The sequence below is a fragment of the Panthera uncia genome, chromosome B1, assembly GCF_023721935.1.
Source record: "Panthera uncia isolate 11264 chromosome B1, Puncia_PCG_1.0, whole genome shotgun sequence".
NCBI classification, from domain to species: domain Eukaryota; kingdom Metazoa; phylum Chordata; class Mammalia; order Carnivora; family Felidae; genus Panthera; species Panthera uncia.
This window is the reverse complement of record NC_064811.1, coordinates 66,058,148-66,082,408: the sequence shown is the minus strand read 5'-3', so window position 1 is coordinate 66,082,408 and position 24,261 is coordinate 66,058,148. Positions and strand designations below refer to the sequence as shown.

The following is a 24,261-nucleotide window of genomic DNA, read 5'->3' as shown; positions in this document are numbered from 1 at the left end:
AATAAAATAGTTGCTATAATGTTTACTCAAGACTCCTCTGAGGAAAATGGGTAATAAAAAGGTAATGGGTAATACTTAGAGTACAGCTATTTAAAGAAACTATTTTAAAAGCCTTCCAATGAACCACATAGTACGACAAATGATTCAAAGTATTTGAGAACTTAGAATTTTTTCAGCCAGAAAATTAAACATGAAGGCAATACTTTTAGGCTACTATTTTTCTATTAATCTCAGAAGATAAAAAGCAAAGGAAAATTAAGTGGGGTCTTAATTCTCTAAGCAAATCACATCCTCTAAATAAGAAATAAAACAGGTTAAAAATAAAGAACATAATCCCATTCTGGGGAATATCTAATGCACAGAACAAAATTGAGGGGAACATGGACATTTACACTACATTACATTCTTACTGGGTCAGGAGGTCATTTTCTACAATGAGAGCGTATAATCTTTTTTTAAAATTGAGATATAATTGACATATATTAGTTTGGAGCGTACAACACAGTGATTTGATACATGTATATAATACTGCAAAATGGTCACCACAATAAGCCTAGTTAACATGCATCACCACACAGTTATAAATTTTATCTTGTGATGAGAACTTTTAAGATTTTTCTTAGCAACTTTCAAAATATACAATACAGTCACCATGCTGTACATTATATTCCAGAACTTACTTATTTTATAACTCTAAGTTTGTACCTGCTTGAACACTTCCAATGTTGGGAATTTACTACTTCTTGGAGTGGTCCATGCCACCTGTTAAGACAGCTTCAGCAGTGGTGGTATTAAAATTGCTCCTTCAATATCCTTCCTGAAGACCCTACTAGGAGCTACCAAAAGTTTGGTGCTCTGGCTGCTACATGGGGCCACAGGAGCTCAGAAATTATGACTTTGGTGTCCCTATCTTCAGTGGGGTAGGAAGGGATGTAACCATTCCTCTTTGAAAGCAGAAGCCTTTAGGAATAAACATTAGATTTCATCACCTGAATTCAAAATGATTAAATATGTTGCTGATAAAAAAAAAAAAAGTGTCTTCTAAATCCCGTTAAGGAGATTAAACTGTAATTAAAGAAAGATAAACTATAATCTAATTAATTGCAATGAGTCACATCACACAAGGGAAGGTTGTCATTACAAGGGGCTAGTAGCTGGGATAAGGTTTGAAAAAGACGCACAGAGACAGAATTATCAGTATCTCATGAATTTCAGAGAAGGAAACCAGATTGGCCTGGAGTCCTAGCCCCAAATAGTAGAAGGGAAAGGAAAGGAATTGATAATTAGCTTTTTGAATCCACCTACCATCCCTGATGGTGACCCCTCTGAACACATGATGAAGCCTGGGTTCTAAAAGGTTTCATTGCTGGTACAAAGTAAAGGCACAACTCAAACCCAGGCCTATGAAATCCCAATGCCTGAGTCTATCCAGCTCTGTGGGTAGATGACGTTGGGGAGCACTACTCTTGGGATCACCCAACACCCTGGGGACCGTGATATTCTCTACAGATAATTCTAATATACCTTTGGTTTCTCAAAGACATTTGTACAAAGCAAATGAGAGATTTGAGGGGCACCTGGGTGGCTCAGTCGGTTGAACGTCTGACTTGGGCTCAGGTCACGATCTTGCAGTTTAAGATCATGTGAGTTCAAGCCCCGCATTGGGCTCTGTGTGGACAGCTCAGAGCCTGGAGCCCACTTCAGATTTTGTGTCTCCCTCTCTCTCTGCCCTCCCCTGCTTGCGCTCTCTCTCTCTCTCTCAAAAATAAATAAACATTAAGAAAATTAAAAAATAGAAAAAATAGAAAAAAAAAGAAAAAGAAAATGAGAGATGTGAGTTCACCTGGCAGTTCTATAACATTTCCAATAAACAGTAGTAATAATATAAGTAAGTTTTATAATAGTGGGAGTAACTGCCAACATTTACTAAGTCCTTATTATTCCAGGCACTCTCTATCTATAGTCAATCTTTAGTGACCTCTCATCTAATTTCATGATTTCAAATACCATCTCTTACTACTGACCCTCAAATCCAAGCTTTAGCACATAACTTCTCCCTGAACTACCAAGCACTCCAAATTTATTCAATGGATTAATAAACGGTCTGAATGATCTCATTTCAATTCTCTTAATAACCCTAATGAAACAAGTATTATTATTTCTCCCATTTTACACAAGCACATAAAGGTTAAGTACAAATTAATAGACTATGGTAACAGTTTATCAATCAGGTCTTGTTCTGTTTTGTTTGAAGAACCAGATCCCAGAGCTTCATCACCCTGGCTGCAGGGATCTAATGAGCTTAACTGAACCTACAGTGACATAGACCCACACAAGGTCCAGCCCAGGAGTCAGCCAGCCTCTTGGAGCATACCAAGAGAACTGCGAACACTGGCCTGACCACGGCTCCTCTTCAAAGTCCCACCCAGGTCCCACTCTCGGGATTACCACTAGTTTCCAAACTATGTGTCTTAGTCTCTTTCCTCAGTGAAGGGTGTTAGCTCCACACTTTTTAGACTTAAGGAAAGGAATTTGTTCAAAGGTCACAATAATGAATCATTGGGAAAAAAATCAAGTTAATGAACCCCTCATATACACACCCAGAAGACAAAGAACCTTTTTTTGTATTTAAGACTTCTGTCTTTGAAAAGAAATCTGTGTTTCTGAAATAGAATCCCCTGGGAAGAGGTGCCAAGAGGTTCCAGGAGGGCCTCTAAGGACAGAGCTATTGACTATGTTCACATTCTTTAGAGGAGTGATGGAAAACTGGGTACAACAAGCTCACCGGGGGTTGCCTTCCACCCCTCTCTGACCCCTACATACACCAAAGCCAATTTTGAAAATTAAATGAGCAATTAATTATGAAAATCAAAAGTATGATACAAAAATAAGTTTGTTTTACTAAAGAAAAAAAGAATACCTTTTTTTCTTTAGTAAAGGAGTAACATGGGGGTAAGCTGTAAGAATGGAAAATGTTAAGAATCATCAAACACGGAGGGCGCCTGGGTGGCTCAGTCGGTTAAGTGTCCAACTTTGGCTTAGGTCATGATCTCACAGTTCAAGCGTTCGAGTCCCGCATCGGGCTCTGTGCTGACAGCTCAGAGCCTGGAGCCTGTTTCAGATTCTGTGTCTCCCTCTCTCTCTGCCCCTCCCCTGTTCATGCTCTGTCTCTGTCTCAAAAATAAATAAACATTAAAAAATAAAATTTAAAAGAATCATCTAACAGAGAAGGACTTCTCAGAGCTAAATACAGGATATACTTAAAAAGTTTATCTGGGCAAGATAGAGGCCTACCTACATATTTAAAAAGTGGGAGTTAGATATTATAATTGGTGCCTTTTTTTGGAGTAGATCAGACTACACTTATTTCAATAATCTCAACTGCTCTACGCAAAGGAAAAAAATCAGAAGGAATAGTCACCAAATTCTTAACGGTCATCTCTGGGTGGCAGGAGCAAAAGGAGACATTCACTCTCTATACTACGATATTATACTCTTCCATGATGTGTGCAATTTATAACAAACATGAATTACTTTGAGAAAAACTTGGGGGGAAAAGACTTTCCTCTATTCTCACAATAACAGATACAAGTTTCCATAGGAGAATATATTTAACTTTTAAACTTAATTTTTTAAATGTTTACTTATTTATTTTGAGAGAGAGAGAGAGCACAAGAGCTGAGGAGGGGCAGAGAGAGTCCCAAGCAGGCTCCACACCCCCAGTGCAGACGTGGGGCTCAAACTCATGAACCGTGAGATCATGACCTGAGCCGAAATTAAGAATAGGATGCTCAACCAACTGTGCCACCCAGGTGCCCCATAGCTTTTTTTTCTCCAATTTTTTTTAAGTGTATTTATTTATTTGGGGGGGGGGCGGAGAGAGGGAAAGAAAACCAGTGGGGGAGGGGCAGACAGAAGATCTCAAGCCAGCTCTGTGCTGACAGCAGTGAGCCCACTGCAGGGCTTAAACTCAGGAACCATGAGATCGTGACCTGAGCTGAAGTAGGATGCTTAACCGATTGAGCCACCCAGGTGCCCCAACCCCACAGCCTTTTAACTTAATTTTAATTGTTAATAAAATTTCTACCTTTCATTTTCTTTTTAAGTAAACTCTATCCCCAAGATGGGGCTCGAACTCATGACACCAAGTCATTACACCGAAATCAAGAGTCACATGCTCCCCGACTGAGCCCGCCAGGCGCCCCTCTTTCATAGTTTTTAAGGTCCATTTTTTGCTGATTTCTTCCTTTGGACTTCTAGGTTTTAGAAATGTTGATCAATGAAAAGTCTAATGTCATTCTAGAAACACTTCAGATAAGTTATATGCTGTTCAAATGAGATAAAGTACTACCTTGAGGAAATGTGAAATAGCAAGGACAGACAAGGTGGGGAAAAACTCAGTCCCAACCCTGTCCATGACCATTCTGGAACACATCATACCACCATCACAGAGCATTTACTGAATGCCTTATGTGCCTTTTTTAAAAATTCTTATGTTTTAGATTGTATTGGGCCCCAATCAATTCATACATACAAAGTTACGCTATGTAATTGTCGACCATTACTCAAACAACCTACCAGGTTTTCCATCTAAGAAATAAGTAAATTAAACAGTTGCTATCAAAATTAAAAAAAAAAAAAAAAAAAAAAAAAGGAAAGAAAGGCTTCAGTCTCTGTCCATGAGGAGCTCTCAACATTGCTGGGAGACGGGACACAAATATAACACCAGAGGCAGCATGTGCTACAGTGGCAAATATACAGCCCTACAAAGGAGGGAGAGGATTCTGAAATTCCTGCTCAAACAAAACTCCTTTGAGAGCAGAAGCAGATCTTACTTCTGCGTTTCCATAGCCTAGCACAATAAATATTTTTTTAAGTTAATGAGTACATGGAACCAACCTGCACTTGGAGAGGAAAAAGTATTACATTCTAAGCTGAAGGAACAGTGGTGGCATGAAAGGGCATGACCTGAATGGGCATTTTCAGCTATAAAACGTGTAACAGAATAAAGGGACAGAAAATTGGAAAATCCTGTTCACTGAAGTGCAGAAGTTGAAACTTTATTTCTCAGCCAACAGGAAACCAGAAAGGATTTCCATGGTGTAAAGACAACCTATTCATGTACCTGTCCTCCTTACCAGGTTCCGTGAAGGTGACGGCTGGGTCTTAACGATTCTGGATCCTAGAAGAGCCTGGCACATGATTGGTATTTAAATAAATGTGAGAGGGGCGCCTGGGTGGCTCAGTCGGTTAAGCGTCCGACTTCAGCTCAGGTCACGATCTTGCGGTCCGTGGGTTCGAGCCCTGCGTCGGGCTCTGGGCTGATGGCTCAGAGCCTGGAGCCTGCTTCCGATTCTGTGTCTCCCTCTCTTTCTGCCCCTCCCCCGTTCATGCTCTGTCTCTCTCTGTCTCAAAAATAAATAAAAACGTTAAAAAAAAATTTAAAAAAAATAAATAAATGTGAGAGAAAGGAAGGAAAGATCAAACAAGTGCAGTGACACAAAAGGTTCTAGAGTAAGAGACCAGAAAGTCAAGCCAGGGGTGCTTTCCATCCACTTCTTGATATACTCAGACCTAATACAGTGATTCTCCAAAGCCTCTTCCCTTTGTTTCTGGTTGAATCAACAAAAATCCTCTCAGGTACCAAACATGGGTATATGTCCCTTTCGGAAACAGAATGAAGCAATGGGGAAGGTTTGGGAGAATGTTAAGTAAACCACCCAACAGCTACTTATCAAGACAGTCCTGCCATTCTAGTGGTTCCACAAATTCTTTGAAAGTAGATACACTGGTCTCATTCTTACTGTATTTTTGACTAGAGCCATAAGGAGTAGAGGTGGAGGTAATCATGGTGGGGAAAATATGTGGAGCAGGTGTCAGTAAATGTTAGTTGCCCCTTTTCCTTACTGAATTTTCACAAGCACTCTCTGTATCCCTTAGTCTGATACTTCTTGCATTATCATCAGTGTTTCTACAGAGCTTTATAATTTTTCAAAGTGTTCTGCGTTCTATTCCATTCAGTCTTCATCACCACCTGATAAGCACACCAGATCCTACTATCTCATCCTTGCAGATGAAAAAGCCTAAATTCAGAGATTCAATGAAGACGGGGAACGTAACTCAATTGCAGTTACTGGTGTCAATAATAAACAGTATAGGTAGAAGGAATTTTCTAGTTTGCCGTCCCTTGAGGGCTGTCTTCTAGCCAGTTTCATATTGAGGGCAGAATGGGCATCATATATTTCTCAGTGCTAAAAACGGTAGAAGTGACAATACTTATCATTTGGATGTTTAACCAAAGTTGGGATATACTGTCAGATAACACAAGCTCTCTTCCCAGAAAAACATAAAATTAACATAGCAGTTGGGGCGCCTGGGTGGCTCAGTCGGTTAAGCGTCCGACTTCGGCTCAGGTCACGATCTCACGGTCCATGAGTTGGAGCCCCGCGTTGGGCTCTGGGCTGACGGCTCAGAGCCTGGAGCCTGCTTCCGATTCTGTGTCTCCCTCTCTCTCTGCCCCTCCCCTGTTCATGCTCTGTCTCTCTCTGTCTCAAAAATAAATAAACGTTAAAAAAAAAAAAAAATTAACATAGCAGTTTTCATGAGAAAGAAATGTCAACCTCAACATTTCTCAATTATTATCTTTTAAAATACACTGCTGAAATATAAAAGAACATATAAGAGTAAATTACAAGCATCAGTAAACAATCAAGAATACATCAGTCATTTCTAAAAGTGTTTTAACCTAAAATATATTTCAAAAATATATATATTAAACTAACACTAGAAAAGTATATAAGCAGGATTATGTTTCTAAAGGGAATCAAGAAGCACCTGGCTGGCTCAGTTGGTGGATTGTTCTATTCTTGATCTTGGGGTTGTGAGCTCAAGCCCCACATCGGGTGTTGAGATTGCTTAAAAATAAAATCTTTAAAAGTAAATAATAAGTAAGTAAATAGAATCAAAACCTGTATCATTTTGATCTCAATCATTTGCTCTCAATGGGTATCTGCTGGGGCGCCTGGGTGGCTCAGTCAGTTTAGTGTCTGACTCTTGATTTTGGCTCAGGTCATGATCTCACAGCTCCTGGGTTTGAGCCCCAAGTCAGGCTCTGCACTGAAAGCACACAGCCTGCTTGGGATTGTGTGTGTCTCTCTCTCTCTCTCTCTCTCTCTCTCTCTCCTTCTCCCCTGCTAGCATGTGCACATGCTCTCTCAAAAATAAACTGAAAAAAAAAAAAACAAAACAAAAACGGGTATCCACTACCTCAAACAAGTATTCATAGGATCAAGGATTTGTCTGTTTAATTAGTATCTTCTAAAACATAGAAGGTTTAGTTTGAGATTTTTTTTCCCTTAGTCTAATTCAAAACCTTGCCAAATATCTCATTCTCTGAGGTAAAACTCTAGCCCTTAAACAATGTCTTTACCAACCTCCATACCAGCACAATCCTTAAACACCAACACAATCTTTAAAACAAAAACTGTCAGGGACACTTGGGTGGCTCAGGCGGTTGAGTGTGCGACTTCGGCTCAGGTCATGATCTCATGGCTCATGAGTTTGAGCCCCACGTTGAGCTGAGCTCAGGCCAAGAGCTCAGAGCCTGAAGCCTGCTCAGATTCTGTCTCCATCTCTCTCTCTCTCTCTCTCTCTCTCTCTGCCTTTCCCCTGCTCGTGCACACTCTCTCTCTCAAATATAAATATTAATAAAAATAAGAAAAAAACTGTCAAATCTTAAAGAAAACATTATAGATTGTATCCAACACCATTAATGATAAATTTGAAAAGTGGAGCAATATAAATTCTAATTCCTTTATAGCCTAGATCCTCTAAAGGCATCTATTGGAGATGTTTGTGCTAACCAAGCATGGTAGAGGGGAAAATTCCCCCACCCTCAGATGTCCATATCCTAAACCTCAAAACCTATGAATATGTTACTTCATATGGCAAAGGGACTGTAGATATAATAAATTAAGATTCTCAAGATGGTAAGATTATCTTTGGATTATGTGGTTGGGCCTGATGCAATCCCAAGGGTCCTTATAGGTAAAAGGAAGTAGGAAGGTCAAAGTCAGAGACTGAAAGGCTGGTCTCAAGATGCCATACTGTTGATTCTGAAGACAGGGGAAAGGCCCAAGAACCAGGAAATGTGGGCAGCCTCTAGAAACTGGGAATGCCAAAGAAATTTTTCTAGAATTTTCTAAAATCTTCAGAAGGGACACAACCCTGCCAATATCTTTTTTAACTCCGTGAGATCCACTTCAGATTACCCTCTAGAAGTATAACATGATAAATCTGTATTGTCTTAAACCACTAAGTGTGTGGTAATTTTGTTACAGCGACCAGAGGAAAATAACACAACAGTTTAGCAAGGCACTATTTACCTGCCCCTCTGCCAGGATATCCAAAGGCTTATTATACGCAAGTCCCTATTACACATACACATTCAACTAAATAAACACTTAAGTGTACTACCTAGTTACTCCAGTAAGTACACATAACTCCTTGCTAACAATTCTATTTGTCCTTTAAGAAAGGGGCTTTTGCTTTACAGTTCAGTTTTGGAAGGCGATTTGCAAAAAAAGCTGGGGAAGTGGCGACCTGCTATTAATCCTTTGGTGTCTACCAGGCTTACTGCATGACCTTGTTCCCTTGTATACAGCCTTACTGATTCATAGTCAATTTACTTAACCTCTCTCTCAGAGGTTGTGGTTCTGTTAATGGTGATAGATTTCTAATTCATCTATACTCTTTCTTGGTCTGCTTTACCATATCAAATGGGCCATCAGAAAAGAGCAGTGCTAACAGGCCTACACATAGGTATAACTTGCAAATTTCTATGACGCCTAAAACCTTAAAAGTGTGGTACATAGGACGGCAGCAGTGGCATCACCTGGGCATCTGTGAGAAACTCAGCATCAAGTCCCGTTCCAGATCTTTATACCAGAAACTCCATTTTAGGGGCACCTGGGTGGCTCAGTCGGTTAAGTGTCCAACTCTTGATTTCGGCTCAGGTCATGATCTCAGGGCTCATGAGTTCCCCCGCATCGGGCTCTGCACTGACAGTGTGGAGCCTGCTTGGGATTCTCTCTCTCCCTCTTCACCCTAACCCCACTTGTGCTCTCTCTAAATAAGTAAATCTTTTAAAATTTTTTTAGAAAGGGGGGTGCCTGGGTGGTTCAGTCAGTTAAGTGTCCAACTCTTGATTTCGGCTCCAGGTGATGATCTCACCGTCTGCAAGTTCAAGCCCCATGTCAGGCTCTGCGCTGACAGCACAGAGCCTGCTTGGGATTCTCTGTCTCCCCCTCTGCCCTAACCCCATTCATGCTCTCTCTCTCTCACTCTAAATAAAAATAAAAAACAACTTTAATTTAAAAAGTGGGGGGGGGCACCTGGGTGGCTCAGTCGGTTAAGCATCCAATTCTTGGTTTCAGTTCAAGTCATGATCTATAGGTTCATGAGTTCGGTCCCCGAATCAGGCTCTGCACTGATGTGCAGAGACTGCTTGGGATTCTCTCTCTCCCTCTCTCTCTGCCCCTGCCCTGCTTGTGTGCTCTCTCAAAATAAACTGGGGGAAAAAAAATGGTTTTTTAATAAATAAATAAATAAATAAATAAATAAATAAATAAATCTTTAGAAAGAAAAAAAGAGCCAACTACATTTTAGCAAGGTCCCTAAATTATTTGTATACACATTCAAGTCTGAGAAGCACAAATACAAAGAGCCTCTGGCAAGGGTACCCACCATGCCCCACTTAATATATTTTAGGGACAAAAATCCCAATCAGGTTCTTATTTTCAGTTAATGGAATCTTCTTAATTACCAAGATTTTCTTTTCAAGCACAAAGTTTTCTTAAGGCATAAATGAAAAACATGCTCCCTGCCCACTATTCACTACTACAATTTGTTGGAGTGGTAGGATGAAATATTGACGTAAATATATTCATTTATCTTACAAAGTTTTTTCAAGGGTTAAGCATTCATTAAATGTTGTCAGTAGCCTTATGAGGTAGAGATCCACACAATATAGCTGAGGAAATATGTACCTACACTCAGAGACATTAACTAACTTGTCATAAAACAGCTGGGAGAAGCCAGAATGCTAATCCAGACCTGTATAGTCTCCAAACCTATCCCTGTAACTACTACTCTATACTGTCAATACTCATTATTTGTCGGTTCCGTACTTACAAATTCTCCTACTCACTAAAGTTTATTTGTAACCCCAAAATCAATACTTGCTGCACTTTCCTGATCATTCACAAACAGGTACACGTGCAAAGTGGCAAAAATCTGTAAACACTTGATGTACACATTCCCCCACACAAAGTGACGATTTGACTTGTTTCACCTCTCATAGTTTAAACAAGTGTCCTTTTCAGAGTCGATTTACTGCCATATTTTTTGCATTTTGTGCTTTTTGTTGGTGACCTTGCACTTCAAAAGGGCTCCCAAGCAAAGTGCCTAAGTGCTGCCTAATGTTCCTAAGCCCAAGAAACTGTGATGTGCCTTAGGGAGAAAATACAGGTGTTTAGATAGGCTACACTAAAGCATGAGTTACAGTGCCACTGGCTGTGAGTTCAATGTTAATCTATCAATAATATATATTAAGGGAAACAGAAACACACATAAGACAAGGTTACTACTGATCAGCTCACAGAAATGCTATGACCAGAGGCTCACAGGAACCTAACCCTGTATTTTCTCTAGGGGCAATGATTCATTATTTGCTAATATAAGATTCTCGGTGACCTTATAGAACTTAACTATGTCAACTGTTAGGTGTACAGATTCAGCACGTAACAACAGGAAACCCACCAAATTAAAGAGTATTTTCAGAAACAAGAGGATAATTGTCTCCAAACCCAGAAACAATAGTTGAAGGCTCCTGACAGGATAACCACAGAGACAGGCAATGGTGTTATTTCACAGGCTTATAGATTAAAAACACTGGAATAATACACCATGTAAAGTCAGAAAGTGAGTATTACAACACATGGACAAAAATCAAGTGGTGGCTCCATGGCCATGCAAGATGATTCAACAGGGTAAGGGAACAGAGTGTAACAACCTTTGTTTACATTTATTACTTTAATCTCATCTTCAAATTCCAATGTGTTTTATAACTTCATAATTAGACCATAAAATGTGTTCACAATTTATAAATTCTACTTGCAATGCATGCTACAATTCTGCTGATGGTGTATATGACCAAAAAATGTTAGGAGATTAGCACTGTAAAGGATCAGAATCAGCACCTGAAAAGAAAACAAACTCCAGAGGCATATGGTCTGCAGTGAGGGGCAGGGCTAGAGGCTTTGAGAATTCAGATGCACTGTGAATATCTAAGGAAAGCTGGGCTCTACCGCTGCTCTGCCTCCAACAAATTGTAATGATCTTCACACAGGACATCCCTCCAGGCATCAACTCATGAGAAATTAATTAGTTGGTTGAACATTCACTGCATGATTCCATCTAGGAGCCCCTCCTGTTCTAAAAATTAGACAATGCTATGACTCAAGAGAAAATAAGATACACTAGCTGGTAAATAAAACCATCGTTTTTGTTGCCTGACACCTAAGGGCTGAGGCATGTCGTAATAGAGCAGCAGGCTGTCCAGAGAACAGCATTTCCCAGACTGGGAGGAGTCTAGGGAATCCCATGAGCTATTCCAAACTGTTAAGTTTTATTTTACATAGGAGCGCCTAGGCGGCTCAGTTGGTTAAACATCCAACTTTGGCTCAGGTCATGATCTTGCGGACTGTGAGTTTGAGCCCCACGTTGGGCTCTGTGCTGACATGTCGCTCAGAGTCTGGAGCCTGCTTCAGATTCTGCGTCTCCCTCTCTCTGCCCTTCCCTCTCTCACACTGTCTTTCTCTCAAAAATAAACATTAATAAAATTTATTTTTAAAAAGTGCTATCTTATATAGTTAAGGTACATCATATACACATTTAACTGTGAATGCTCAGCCCCCCCCCAAAAAAAAAAAAAAAGGAGAGGAAAAAATAACCAGAGCCAGTGCTGGCAATCTGTTATTCCACTTAATGGGGGTGTTCTGTTGCCCAATGAAACAGTCTCAGTTTCCCACGGTCTCTTACAGTGTGAGTGGCTCAGTATGAGGCCAATGTTTGACACAACATATTTTTCATTTATATCACCTAATCCCAAACCAACTACTTCCTCTGATGCTAAAGGGAAGAAGCAGGGATATGTTTCCACCCTAAAGGAAAAATGAATGCATGACTTACTGAAAATGGAAATCAGCCTATAAAGAGGAATGACTTCCTAAATTGCTTCCTAATTCCTAATTGCTTCAAGAGCAATTTTTGACAATACTCAATTTTCATAGTATATTCAACTACAGAACCAAATCTGCAAATAAAGACTCAACTATAGTTATTATGGTTCAAGGGTTCACTCCTAAACCTATCACCAAGAGGTAGTATAATTTTTTTTTTAAATGCTTATTTATTTCTGAGAGAGAGAGACAGAGCATGAGTGGGGGAGGGGCAGAGAGAGAGGGAGACACAGAATCAGAAGCAGGCTCCAGGCTCTGAGCTGTCAGCACAGAGACCAACGTAGGGCTCGAGCTCACAAACCGTGAGATCATGACCTGAGCTGAAGTCGGTCGCTCAACCAATTGAGCCACCCAGGCGTCCCTCCAAGAGGTAGTATAAATTAAAATTTGTTACCATATCCTTTTACGATACTTCGTGTTGATTGAAGTGTTATCATATCAACTGTGTCATTTAACATACACAAAAGCCAAGCAAAGACACGGAACAAGCACTGTGGTTTCCATTTTAGAGATCAAGTGCAATAATGTAAAATGTAAGAGTTTCTCAGACAGACAATCTGGGTTCAAATCCTAGGTATAATAGTTCAACTTTTAAGAACCTTAATTTCCTATCAGTAAAATGCAGACAGTGCACACACCTCAGAGTTTCTGAGAATGAGTCAAGTATACAAGTCACCTATATATAATACTCAATGTTTGTTTCCATAGGAAGTGGGGCTACATGTTCCATACACCTAATGTGACTAATAAAGTCCAAAGTAAATAAAGTCGGATTCCCACCTCCATCCTCAGAGATTCAAGGACATAATTTAGTATCTCTTTAAAAGATGTTAAAAAACAAACAAAAATAAATAAATAAAAGATGTCCAAAAGTTAGTCTCTGACATAGTCTTCAAAGTTTTTTGTTCAAGTAAATTTGTGAAATGCCACTCTCTTGAAGACTTATAAAACATATGTGTGTGTGTGTGTGTGTGTGTACGTATGATAGAAAAGCTCAGAGAAGCTGTGCAATGAAGAAACCTAGTTGAATATGTATAGCCTAACATTTCCCAAAAGTGCATTTAATAATGGAATCCTTTTTGCATAGTTACTATAAATATCCACACAGACTTAATGCTCTTCTTAACATACTTTTATACTCGGGGCGCCTGGGTGGCTCAGTCGGTTAAGCGTCCGACTTCAGTTCAGGTCATGATCTTGGGGTTTGTGAGTTCGAGCCCCGTGTCAGGCTCTGTGCTGACAGCTCAGAGCCTGGAGCCTGCTTCAGATTCTGTGTCTCTCCATCTCTCAGCCCCTCTCCTGCCCATGTTCTGTCTCTCTGTCTCTCAATAATAAATAAGTGTTAAAAAAATTTTTTTTAAATAAAAAAAAAACAACATACTTTTATACTTGATCTTAGCCAAAAGGCAGAGAAGTGATGAACATACTTTTAGAAACACCAGTTTTGATAAAGTAATGTGTAACAAATTAATAACAGGTTATTAGACTACAATAGATCGATAATCATTATGAAAAAATAATAATAGATTATAGGACAAAGCACAAGAAACTATCCTTTGAATAAAATCCCCAAATCATTTTTTGTAGCCTGCCTTGACTTTACCTATAGATCAGTGTCAAACTTAAAAAAAAGAAAAATCTATTTAGGCCATGAAGGCATTTTAACTCTCAGGAAGATGTCAGAATAAGTCTATCATAAACAAAGATTTCAAGAAGTGGCTCATAATGTCATCTGGCAGAAGACAGGATTGGGAAGAGGTGGGAGAGGCACCTATATTTTGTTATAAAACTGATTTGCATGGGGCTACCTGGGTGGCTCAGTAGGTTAAGCATCCGACTCCTGGTTTCAGCTCAGGCCACGAACTCATAGTTTGTGGGTTCAAGTCCCACATTGGGCTCTGTACTGGCAGCACAGAACCTGATTGGGAGTCTCTCTCTCCCCCCCACTCTCTGCCTATTCCTTGCTCTTGCTCTCTCTCTCTCAAAATAAACATTAAAAAAACTGATTTGCATGAAGTATCCTATTCCCTAACCAACTTTCCAAGAATGGTATGTATATATCTTATGCCACATCACTGCCTCTCCTGTGATTACCCTTGGTGGAGATAATAAGCTGTGAACTACAAACTACAAATATGAGGAATCATTTTTTCTCTGAAAACTCTAAGAAAGCAATGGTTCTGTCACAATCAGTAGGAAAAAGAAAGTCACCTCCATTATCAGCATTTGGTCAATCCTGAACATTTCTGCAGAGGCCTCACATGATTAAAAACTGAGAAAAAATGTCAAATTAGATTTCTTAGGAACATGTGCTAAGATGGTATTGTGATTCTTCTAAAAAATTTGCAAGTGGTTCTATATTGAAGTCCTAAAATGTTTATTTGATTGACATCAAGAAAATCATTCTTCACAGGTAATTTTCAAAATAAAACTAACTTGGGTGCCTGGGTGGCTCAGTCGGTTGAGAGTGGGACTCCTGTTTGGCTCAGGTCATGCACGATCTCAAGGTTGTGAGATGAAGTCCCATTTCCAGCTCTGTGCTGAACGTGGAGCGTGCTGAGGATTCCCTCTCCCTCTGCTCCTCTTTCTCTCTCAAAATAAATCAACATTTTTTAAAAACAATTTTAATGTTTATTTGAGAGAGTATGAGCGAGGAAGAAGCAGACAGAGACACAAAATCCGAAGCAGGTTCCAGGCTCTGAGCTGTCAGCGCAGAGCCTGACGCAGGGCTCAAAGTCAGATGCTTAACAGACTGAGCCACCCAGGTGCCCCAATAAGCATTTTAAAATAAAAAAATAAATAAAATAAATAAACTAACAAAAAATTTTAAAACTCACGGGGTGCCTGGGTGGCTTAGTTGGTGAAGTGGACAACTTCAGCTCAGGTCATGATCTCTCGGTTTGTGGGTTCAAGTCCCGCCTAGGACTCTGAGCTGACACCTTGGAGCCTGGAGCCTGGTTCAGATTCTCTCTGTCCCTCCCCTGCTTGTGCTCTCTTTCTCTCTCTCTCTCTCTCTCAAAAATAAAAAAATAAAATAAAATAAAATAAAATAAAATAAAATAAATTTTTAACTCAGGGTGCCTGGGTAGCTCAGTCAGTTAAGTCACCGACTGGATTTCAGCTCAGATCATGATCTCTGTGCTGACAGCACTGAGCCTGCTGGGATTCTCTCCCTCTTTCTCTCTGTGCCTTCCCTACTCTCTCTGTCTCTCAAAATAAACAAATAAACTTAAAAATATTTAAAACTCAGACCGCTTGGTTTGTTGAAAGATGGGTTTTTCCTAAGTTGTAAGTAACCTATTACTGTATGTAAACCCTTCTAGTTAATGCTTTTATCTTAAACCTCTAGAAATCAAATAAAGGGTAGACTAGACCAAGGAATTCTTTTACAAATTACACTAATGCTTGCTACTTACTCTGATAGAATGTATGTATTTTTTAAAACTCTGCTAAAAGCAGAGCTATATGCTTAGGAATTATGTGTAGGCAAGTGTTTGGTTAATAATGACGCCCTAGAAGAAAGGCTCTGTGTAAGAGCTTCAAGTTTCCATGGTGTTCAGAGGAAAATGAACGGAATCTAGACATGTTTGATCTATAGCTTAGTAAATCAGCGCTACATTCCACCGTGCCCAATCCAATAACACGAAGCGTGCAGTTGGCCACTAATGTTGCAAGAGTGGGAAGGGGCGAAGAATAACCACTATGGTCCAAGATACCAGGGTTACCTGAAAAGTTATCTTGACACTTCACTCTACGTTTTGCGCGACTAGACGTCTCCAGGACCACTCCATCGCAGCCACCGCCTAGCCAGGCCCAACCTAGAGCCAAGCAGGCGCTCACCTGCGGGGCGACAGGGCGCACACCTGGCCGGAGGGGGGCGCCCACCTCGCCTCTCCCAGTCCGAGCGCATCTGCCCTCCTCCACCCTTTTTCACCACCATCTCCACCCATTCCCCACCCATCAGCATCTAACCAAGGACAGGGAATGGCGAGGATGATGAACAGGGTGCGGTGACGAAAAGATCCCCGCAACCTGCCACAGCCTTTCTACTTCCTCCCATCTCAGAGCGGCGCAAAGCCACACCACCTTTCCTACGCCTCACTCGCGTCTGTGGTACAAGGCCTGCAATACCTAAAAAAAATGTTTTTAATGCTTTTAAGCACAAGTCACTTCCCCGCTCCCTTCCGCCCCTCACCTTCACGAAAGCAATCGGGGTTGTGGTACCTTCGATATCTAACAGGATCACAGTGACTTCGGCGGGCACGGAAAGCACGACCATTTCCCTACCGGATGCAACTACCAGAATCGGCCTACTGGTAGGTAGGGCAGAGGGCGGCGCCGGCTGCGCCCTCAGCACCGTTCTGGGCTTCCGACAGCCCCGCAAGAATCGCCCACCCGGCAACCGCGTGCGGCCGGAAGCTTAAGGTACAGGACCACCTCCACGCCCCTAAAGGTGGATCACACGGCCGTACAGGGGCCCAGAAGTACAGAGCTGCCAAGGGCCAGAGGACGAGACCACGTGGGCAGGGAAAGGGGGCGGTCCTCGCAGGGTTCCGAAGGTACCCGAAGGGGGAGGTAAATGCGTCGATGCCGATTGGCCGCCAGAGGGCCTCGAACCCGATCCGTCAAAATGGGCCTCGCGTGGGCGGGAACAAAGAAGCGAACGCGGGAGCCGGGTCCGCGGGCGCGCGCGCGCTCTCCGCAGACTGGTTGAGCGAGCGGGAGAGGCCCGGGGCACGTGCAGACGGGAGCCCCGCGAGTGGCGCGCCGGGGATGTGAGTGTCCCTTGCCCTCTACGGCACCTAGCCCCCTCCCCGCCCACTGCCTCCGCTTTTGCATATTTACAGTAACCTGACCGGGCTCGCGCCCCTCCTCCCGTCCTCAGCCAGCAAAAGAGGCCGTACCGGGACTGGTTTGCCTGACTACGTCGGCCCGGGCTCCCGCCGATAGCTTAGGGAGGCCCGCCGCGCTTCCTCGGCCCGCGCGCCTGTGGCGGTAGCGGAAGAGGCGCCTGCGCCGCGCCGCTGTCCGGAGGGGCCACCGCGCGCCCGCTTCCTGTTCGGCTGGTTCTAGCCAGCTCGAGGACAAAACACGCGTGCGCGCGGCGGAGCGCGCTCGCTGTCTCAGCCGCCGGCGCCGGGCGCAGTCCGCCTTTTTCTGGAGCGACCCGGCCACGGTGCTAATCGATAGCAGCAGCCGCCACCGCAGCAGTCCGCACTGGGGGACCGAGGGCTTTGGAAAAAGGCGGGGTTGATGGCTCTGTACTAGGAGTGGGCTGGACCGGACGCCAGAGACAAAGGCTCTCAAGACAAGAGGGACTGTGGCCCTGCGACGGCACTGCTCGGGATTTTTGACCCCAGGACTTTTCGCCCCTTCGTTTTTCTCTTCTGACGCTTCTCTCATCTTAAGCCCGCGTCCCCTCACCCGCGACCTCGCTCCTCACCGGGAGGGCCGCGATGGAGGTCCCGCCCCGGCTCTCCCATGTGCCGCCGCCATTGTTCCCCTCTGCTCCCGCTACTTTAGCCTCCCGCAGCCTTTCCCATTGGCGGCCGCGGGCGCCTCGGCAGCTCGCCCCGCTCCTCCCTTCGCTCGCTCCCAGCTCCGCCCGGCAGGGGGCGCGCCGGGCCCAGCGCCACGTCACCGCCCAGCAGCCCTCCCGATTGGCGGGAGGGGCGGCTATAAAGGGAGGGCGCAGGCGGCGCCCGGATCTCTTCCGCCGCCATTTTAAATCCAGCTCCATACAACGCTCTGCCGCCGCTGCTGCCGCGACCCGGACTGCGCGCCAGCATCCCCCGGCCGACAGCTCCGCCACCATGGAGGACATGAACGAGTACAGCAACATAGAGGAATTCGCAGAGGGATCCAAGATCAACGCGAGCAAGAATCAGCAGGATGACGGGTACCGCACGCTTCTCTCTTCCCCCTCCCCCAGCGCGCCGCACGCGCCCTTCATCCTTCGGGAGCCGCGCGCTATCCCGGTTCTTGCCCCGAGTCGATTCCTCGCGTGCCCGCCGGGCCCCACTAGCTTAGAGGAAAGAGGAAAGAAGGAAACGGAGGGGTGACTCCAGCGGAGGGTGGGGGAAGGGCGGAGGAGTTGGAGGAGGAGGGCGGCGGCGGCGTCTGTGTCCCGAGTGCGCAGGCGCCGCGTGGGGCCCGAGGGGGAGGGGCCGGCCTCGCTGCGCCACATGCTGCAGCTGCTGCCGCCTTTTCATTGTGTCTGTGCTAGGGCCCCGCGCAGTTTTCCTGGGCGGTGTTACGGAATTAATCGTTTGGAATCGGCGTGTGAGTGGTACTTGGATCCCCAGGACGTGTTAAGAGTTCTTTAGGTGGCATGTTGGCTTGACAGCTGTGAAAGAGGATGAACCTAAGTTGTGAGGGATCAGCTTAGGAAGTTGGGGTTTTTAAATCTTAAAGCAATCGAACATACTTTGCTGGTCTCGTTTAAACTTCGTATCATGAAGCATGGCGAGCACGCTGTCCGCTGTTTCGAATAAGCGACCTCGATGGAATTGGGGAGAAGGGTTGTGTTTTTTGTTTTAATACTTGATGTGTAGACCCGGATTGAATTCCTTACATATACAGTTAAACTTCCCCGTTCTTGGTTCGTAGTTAACATAATTCCAGAACTGAAGTAATCGTGTGAGGCGCTGCTAATCTTTTTTAAAAAAATAACTTTATTTCTAGTAAAATGTTTATTGGAGGCTTGAGCTGGGATACAAGCAAGAAAGATCTGACTGAATATTTGTCTCGATTTGGGGAAGTTGTAGACTGTACAATAAAAACAGATCCAGTGACTGGAAGATCAAGAGGATTTGGATTTGTGCTTTTCAAAGATGCTGCTAGTGTTGATAAGGTAGGAGCAGGTTTTGCATTGTAGTCCTTCTGTGTACTTTTGCAAATTGTCTGGGGGTTTTCCTTGCATAGCGTTGTCAGATTAAATTTGTCTTCTAGGTTTTGGAACTGAAAGAACACAAACTGGATGGCAAATTGATAGACCCCAAAAGGGCCAAAGCTTTAAAGGGGAAAGAACCTCCCAAAAAGGTTTTTGTGGGTGGATTGAGCCCAGATACTTCTGAAGAACAAATTAAAGAATATTTTGGAGCCTTTGGAGAGGTGCGCTTTATGACTACTTTTGTGTATGTTTATGTAATAATCCCCGGGTTTTTACAGAAAAGAACATTATCCGATGTGGAAGAGATTAAATTAACTACTCAGGTCCTTTTTAGTCACTACCTTAATCACTGTTTACTGTGCTATGATGGAAACCCATACCGAATTTGTTTTGGCCAAAACACAGGTGCTTCGGTGTGGTCAGTGTTTGGACTTCTACCAATGGCATCTATTGGGTACAAAATAATAAATGAAGTTTTGCTCTCCTTTCTAAATGCTTCACAGACGAATCTTTGCAGTTTCAGTTGACAGTAAAGTAGGAGCTTTTATACAGATGTAATGTGACTAGAGTAACATGCAATATGTGTCTGAAACTTGGAAAGGACCTGGGGTATTCTAAAACCTTTTGGTAGCTTTTATCATTACTGGATGATCGTTGAGTGTGCTTCTTGATTTCAGATTGAAAATATTGAACTTCCCATGGATACAAAAACAAACGAAAGAAGAGGATTTTGCTTTATTACATATACAGATGAAGAGCCGGTAAAGAAATTGTTAGAAAGCAGATATCATCAAATTGGTTCTGGGAAGGTAAAGCCATCTTGATTCTACTAAGTGAAAATGTTGAGGGTGGTTTTTGTTTTGTTTCTTTTAGTGAATTTCTCAAAATTTGTTTTGAGAAGAATAAAAGGGCTTGACATAGTAAAAATTCTGTTTGTTTTTTTAATGTGTTTATAGTGTGAAATCAAAGTTGCACAACCCAAAGAGGTCTATAGGCAGCAACAACAACAACAAAAAGGAGGAAGAGGTGCTGCAGCTGGTGGACGAGGTGGTACTAGGGGTCGTGGACGAGGTGAGACTTAATTCTTTGAAGATGGCTCAGTGGCTTAGGCTGCAAATTGCTAAATAGGATTAAGCCCATAAGAAAGTAAAGCTAGTTTTAAACTGTTTGAATATGAAAAATTCTCAGGTTAGTGGGTGGGTCTTTGTTAGTTTACTGGTTTCGCCTCTTCAAAGAATGGCCAGCCTGACAGGGCCATTACTAATGGAGAAATAATACCACTTAATGTGGTTAAGATTATATGGTACATCATGGCATGATAGGGGTTTTTTTGGGCAGGAGTCCTTGTTTTAAAGCTAAACAATCTACCTGTTTTCACCTTCTCCTGATTTTCCTTCCTGTTAAAGTTTATTTATTTTGAAGGACAGTGCGCACCTGTGCGCACGGCGGAGGGGCAGAAAGAGATAATCAAAGGCAGGCTCTGCTTGAACTCAACAAACCTTGAGATCATGACCTGAGCTGAAATCAAGTCTGTTGCTTAACCAACTGAGCCACCCAGGTGCCCCTGTCCTGACTTTCCATTACATGTAGGAAACTTGATAACTGGCACAATTGGACTTTCTGCCCCCTTTTATGATAATTAAAATAATAATTTTCTCCAGTCAGATAGCAGTATAGATGTACATTCTGCCTGTTTAAGATTTGTGGAGTGAGAGACAGGAACACAACATTTTATGTTAGGATTGGGGGTCAGAAGTTGTCTCCTAACAATCATTGTGCATTGTTTCAGGTCAGGGCCAAAACTGGAACCAAGGATTTAATAACTATTATGATCAAGGATATGGAAATTACAATAGTGCCTATGGTGGTGATCAAAACTATAGTGGCTATGGCGGCTATGATTATACTGGGTATAACTATGGGAACTATGGATATGGACAGGGATATGCAGACTACAGTGGTAAGAATATTTAACTTAATTTCATAAACCAATGGTATTAAAAATTCAGTGTTAACAGTGCAATCCCATTCTGCAATTGTGTGTGGGTTTTCCGTTTTTTGAAGTGTTTGGGAGTTTTTGAAGCATTTGATAGTCATAGGATGGTTACTGACAAAGATTTTGGTTAGAAATGTTCTGGAGTATGTGATACATGACTAGTTTATAATAGCTATTTAAAATGATTTTGATGTTTTGGCATGCAGAGTATTACACATTTAATAGTTTTCTATTAACATTTATGATGAAACTTTTATAGAAAGCATTCTTAATGTAATTTTTTTGTGTTTTCAAAATAGGCCAACAGAGCACTTACGGCAAGGCGTCTCGAGGGGGTGGCAATCACCAAAACAATTACCAGCCATACTAAAGGAGGACGTTGGAGAAAACAGGTGTGTATAAGAGTACAAGAAACCAGTGGAAATGTCTAATTTAATTTAAAGATCAATAGACAAATGAAAAATAAGTAAAAACAAAATATTATGTAGTCTGTTTTTACTAAATTGTTAATTTTTTAATTGCTTTATGAGCCTGTTTTGCCTAAAGTGTCTATAGATCTTTAACTTTAAAGTCTTATCTCACCTTCTTTAGTATTACAGAAAAACTTAAGAGTTTTTCTGTTTGCTTTGTGTACCAGGTGGTCTAGAGGAATAATTAAACATTTTTAGAACTATTAACAGGTAAAGTACTGAAATGGGTACAACTTAAGGAAAACAAGAATGTTGTCTTCTAACTCTGACATTATACCTTGTTTGTACCCGCCAGCGGGAACTTCATTGCAGGCCGTGTGTCACCCTGACCACGTCTATCTCTGGGGGTCGCACGTTGCGGGCAGAGCGCAAGGCATACACCAGAAAACGCTGTCCTGTGGTATGGTCTCTTCCAACTTCATGTACCAGCGTAAAGATTAAAGTGGAAAACTTCAGACTTTGGCTTCTTTTTTAATCTTTTTGAAGATTAAGTGTCTAAACTTAACTTAAATGGTTTTTTACAGGAGTTAAAGTACATAAATGCCTTTTTACAGCTTAATCATTTTGGTCTTCTGTTTAGTGTTGTATTTCAATTGTGGAGCCTCATTTTAAGTGTTCATTCTTTAAGATTTAATGCTTGCTTTTTCTTTTTATAGCTAATAGTGAAATCTACAAACCAAAACAAGAACTTTAAAATCTGGGATATAAATTAAAGATCATATGCACACAGCAATTCATTTTCTTATAATAAGCCTATTAGGAATTCATTTTTGTAAGAGCATTTTTTGGCTTACTAGAGATGCTTCTAGTAGACCTAAATCTAGTATACTTCAGTCTGAATATGGGAACATTGCATTCCCTGATTCCTTACTAAATTTAAATTCACTATCATTTGGGAACTGCAGGGTGAATATTAATTACCCAATCTCCATTTTGCAATTCAATATGCATGTGATCTTTAATTATTGAAGAAAAGAATAAATTGAGGACTTAAAACAATTCATGAAAGTGGACCTTTGAAAGCTTTCAGAGTTACACAAATCTAATTGCTATTTTGTTTTTGTTTTTAGGAGGAGATTGCTAAAGTTAACCCATCTTGCAGGACGACATTGAAGATTGGTCTTCTGTTGATCTAAGATGATTATTTTGTAAAAGACTTTCTAGTGTACAAGATACAACTGTGTCCAACTGTATATAGCCGCCAATTAGTTTTCTTTGTTTTTACTTTGTCTTTTGCTATCTGTGTTATGACTCAATGTGGATTTGTGTTTATACAAATTTATTTGTATGATTTCATGTTAAACCTCAAATAAATGCTTCCTTATGTGATTGTTTTTCTGCGTCAGGTACTAAATAGCTCTGTAAAAGTGTAATTTAAAATAAGCAATAATTAAGGCACAGTTTATTTTGTAGGGAATATTGGTCCATAGGGAGAAACTGTGGTCCTTTTACGAACAGCCAGCTACAGTGTGCCCCTGTTCCCCCTTTTTGTTAGATGTAGTCTATACTCTAAGGCTTCATTTCCCTGCTGAGGTTTCCACCACACCTGTAACGTTTCTCTGTGTATTTGGAGACCTTGTCATAGTGTTGTCATTAGTGGAAGCTTTCTAGCAGACCATCAGTCTTCTGGATTATATTTTGAAGAACTGTACCTTTTTAGCACAAAGCATGTTGGTAGTTCCTTTTGGTAAATAGAAGTGATTGTGCTTTGTTCCTGTCTCTGGAAAGCCATTGATTAGGGTAAGCTCATTCAGAATCTGGTCTGTTAGAGCTTTGGCTAATTGTAATACCATGACTTTACTTGTTTTCTTGATTAAAACATCCAGATATACCCAGGGAAAAGGCACTGTTAAACAGTGTGTTGGAGCTACAGTTTGAGTATCTGAAATCGTTACAAGGATTTTGGCAGATAGGTATGAGGTGGTTAAAATTTGAGCAAAAGTTAGATGCAGATATTTGAAGTAGTGACTTGAGGAAGTCAGTTGTATTCTATTGGTATTGTCACAGCAAGCACCAAACTGAACAAAATGTTTTCTTTTGGGGGGTTTTTAGGAAGCTATATTGGGTGTTAACTGTTAATGTGGTGTGAGTTTTTAGAAAAAGTCATGCTAGTAGATTCCATCATTTTTAATGCATTAGTGCATGAGCTGCATAGTTAAGCATTCCATATTCAGACATAGGAGTAGTGAGGAAAAGTATAATTTAAACTTTATGTATGTCAATGCAAATCTAAGGTGACCGAGTCATTACAACAGATTTTCCTGGTGAATCAAGCAGTTTTAGCTCTAGGTTTTGGAGAAATTCCTGGGTAAATCTAAGCTTCAAATTTTACATTCAGTGTAGTTGGATTTAAGGGTTTTTTTTAAGTTTTGTTTCTCTGGTTCTACATTAGCCTTTAGGATTGGCATACGTGTTCATATGCAGAGCAGTTGACCTCACCTTCAACCAAATGTAAATTTTTTATGCTGATGAACCTGCCTTTTGTTTTATTTGGTGCCTGCGGCTTTCTTTGTTTAATGATGTTTGTACTCGCTGGCTATCAAGTTACAATGCACTTGGCCTTGTTCTGCTCCTGTTTTGCTATTTGACCTTAAACCTAGGCCA

At 41.7% G+C, this 24,261-nt stretch overlaps 2 protein-coding genes across 5 annotated transcripts in view; one reads left to right on the top strand and one right to left on the bottom strand.

Annotated features, from left to right (window-relative positions):
- ENOPH1 (enolase-phosphatase 1) overlaps positions 1-17,119 on the bottom strand; it is a 36,869-nt gene extending 19,750 nt beyond the window's left edge. Inside the window, exon 1 of one of the 2 annotated variants that reach the window (XM_049630783.1) lies at positions 16,495-17,119. In XM_049630783.1, coding sequence (XP_049486740.1) covers positions 16,495-16,578 — 84 coding nt within the window. In that variant the 5' untranslated portion in view covers positions 16,579-17,119. The remainder of the gene's footprint in view (positions 1-16,494) is intronic. The other variant, XM_049630784.1, reaches the window with a different exon arrangement.
- Positions 17,120-17,653: 534 nt separating this feature from the next.
- HNRNPDL (heterogeneous nuclear ribonucleoprotein D like) lies at positions 17,654-22,991 on the top strand. Of its 3 annotated transcripts, none has more exons than XM_049630774.1 (8): positions 17,654-18,198; positions 18,984-19,152; positions 19,251-19,412; positions 19,869-20,000; positions 20,148-20,262; positions 20,981-21,151; positions 21,487-21,579; positions 22,728-22,991. In XM_049630774.1, the coding sequence occupies exons 1-7, from the start codon at positions 17,756-17,758 to the stop codon at positions 21,555-21,557; spliced, it is 1,263 nt and encodes a 420-aa protein (XP_049486731.1). In that variant the 5' UTR covers positions 17,654-17,755; the 3' UTR covers positions 21,558-21,579; positions 22,728-22,991. The 3 variants fall into 3 exon arrangements, with proteins under 3 accessions (XP_049486731.1, XP_049486732.1, XP_049486733.1); XM_049630775.1 differs by lacking the exon at positions 22,728-22,991 and adding an exon at positions 21,953-22,045; XM_049630776.1 differs by lacking the exon at positions 20,981-21,151.
- Positions 22,992-24,261: the final 1,270 nt, after the last annotated feature.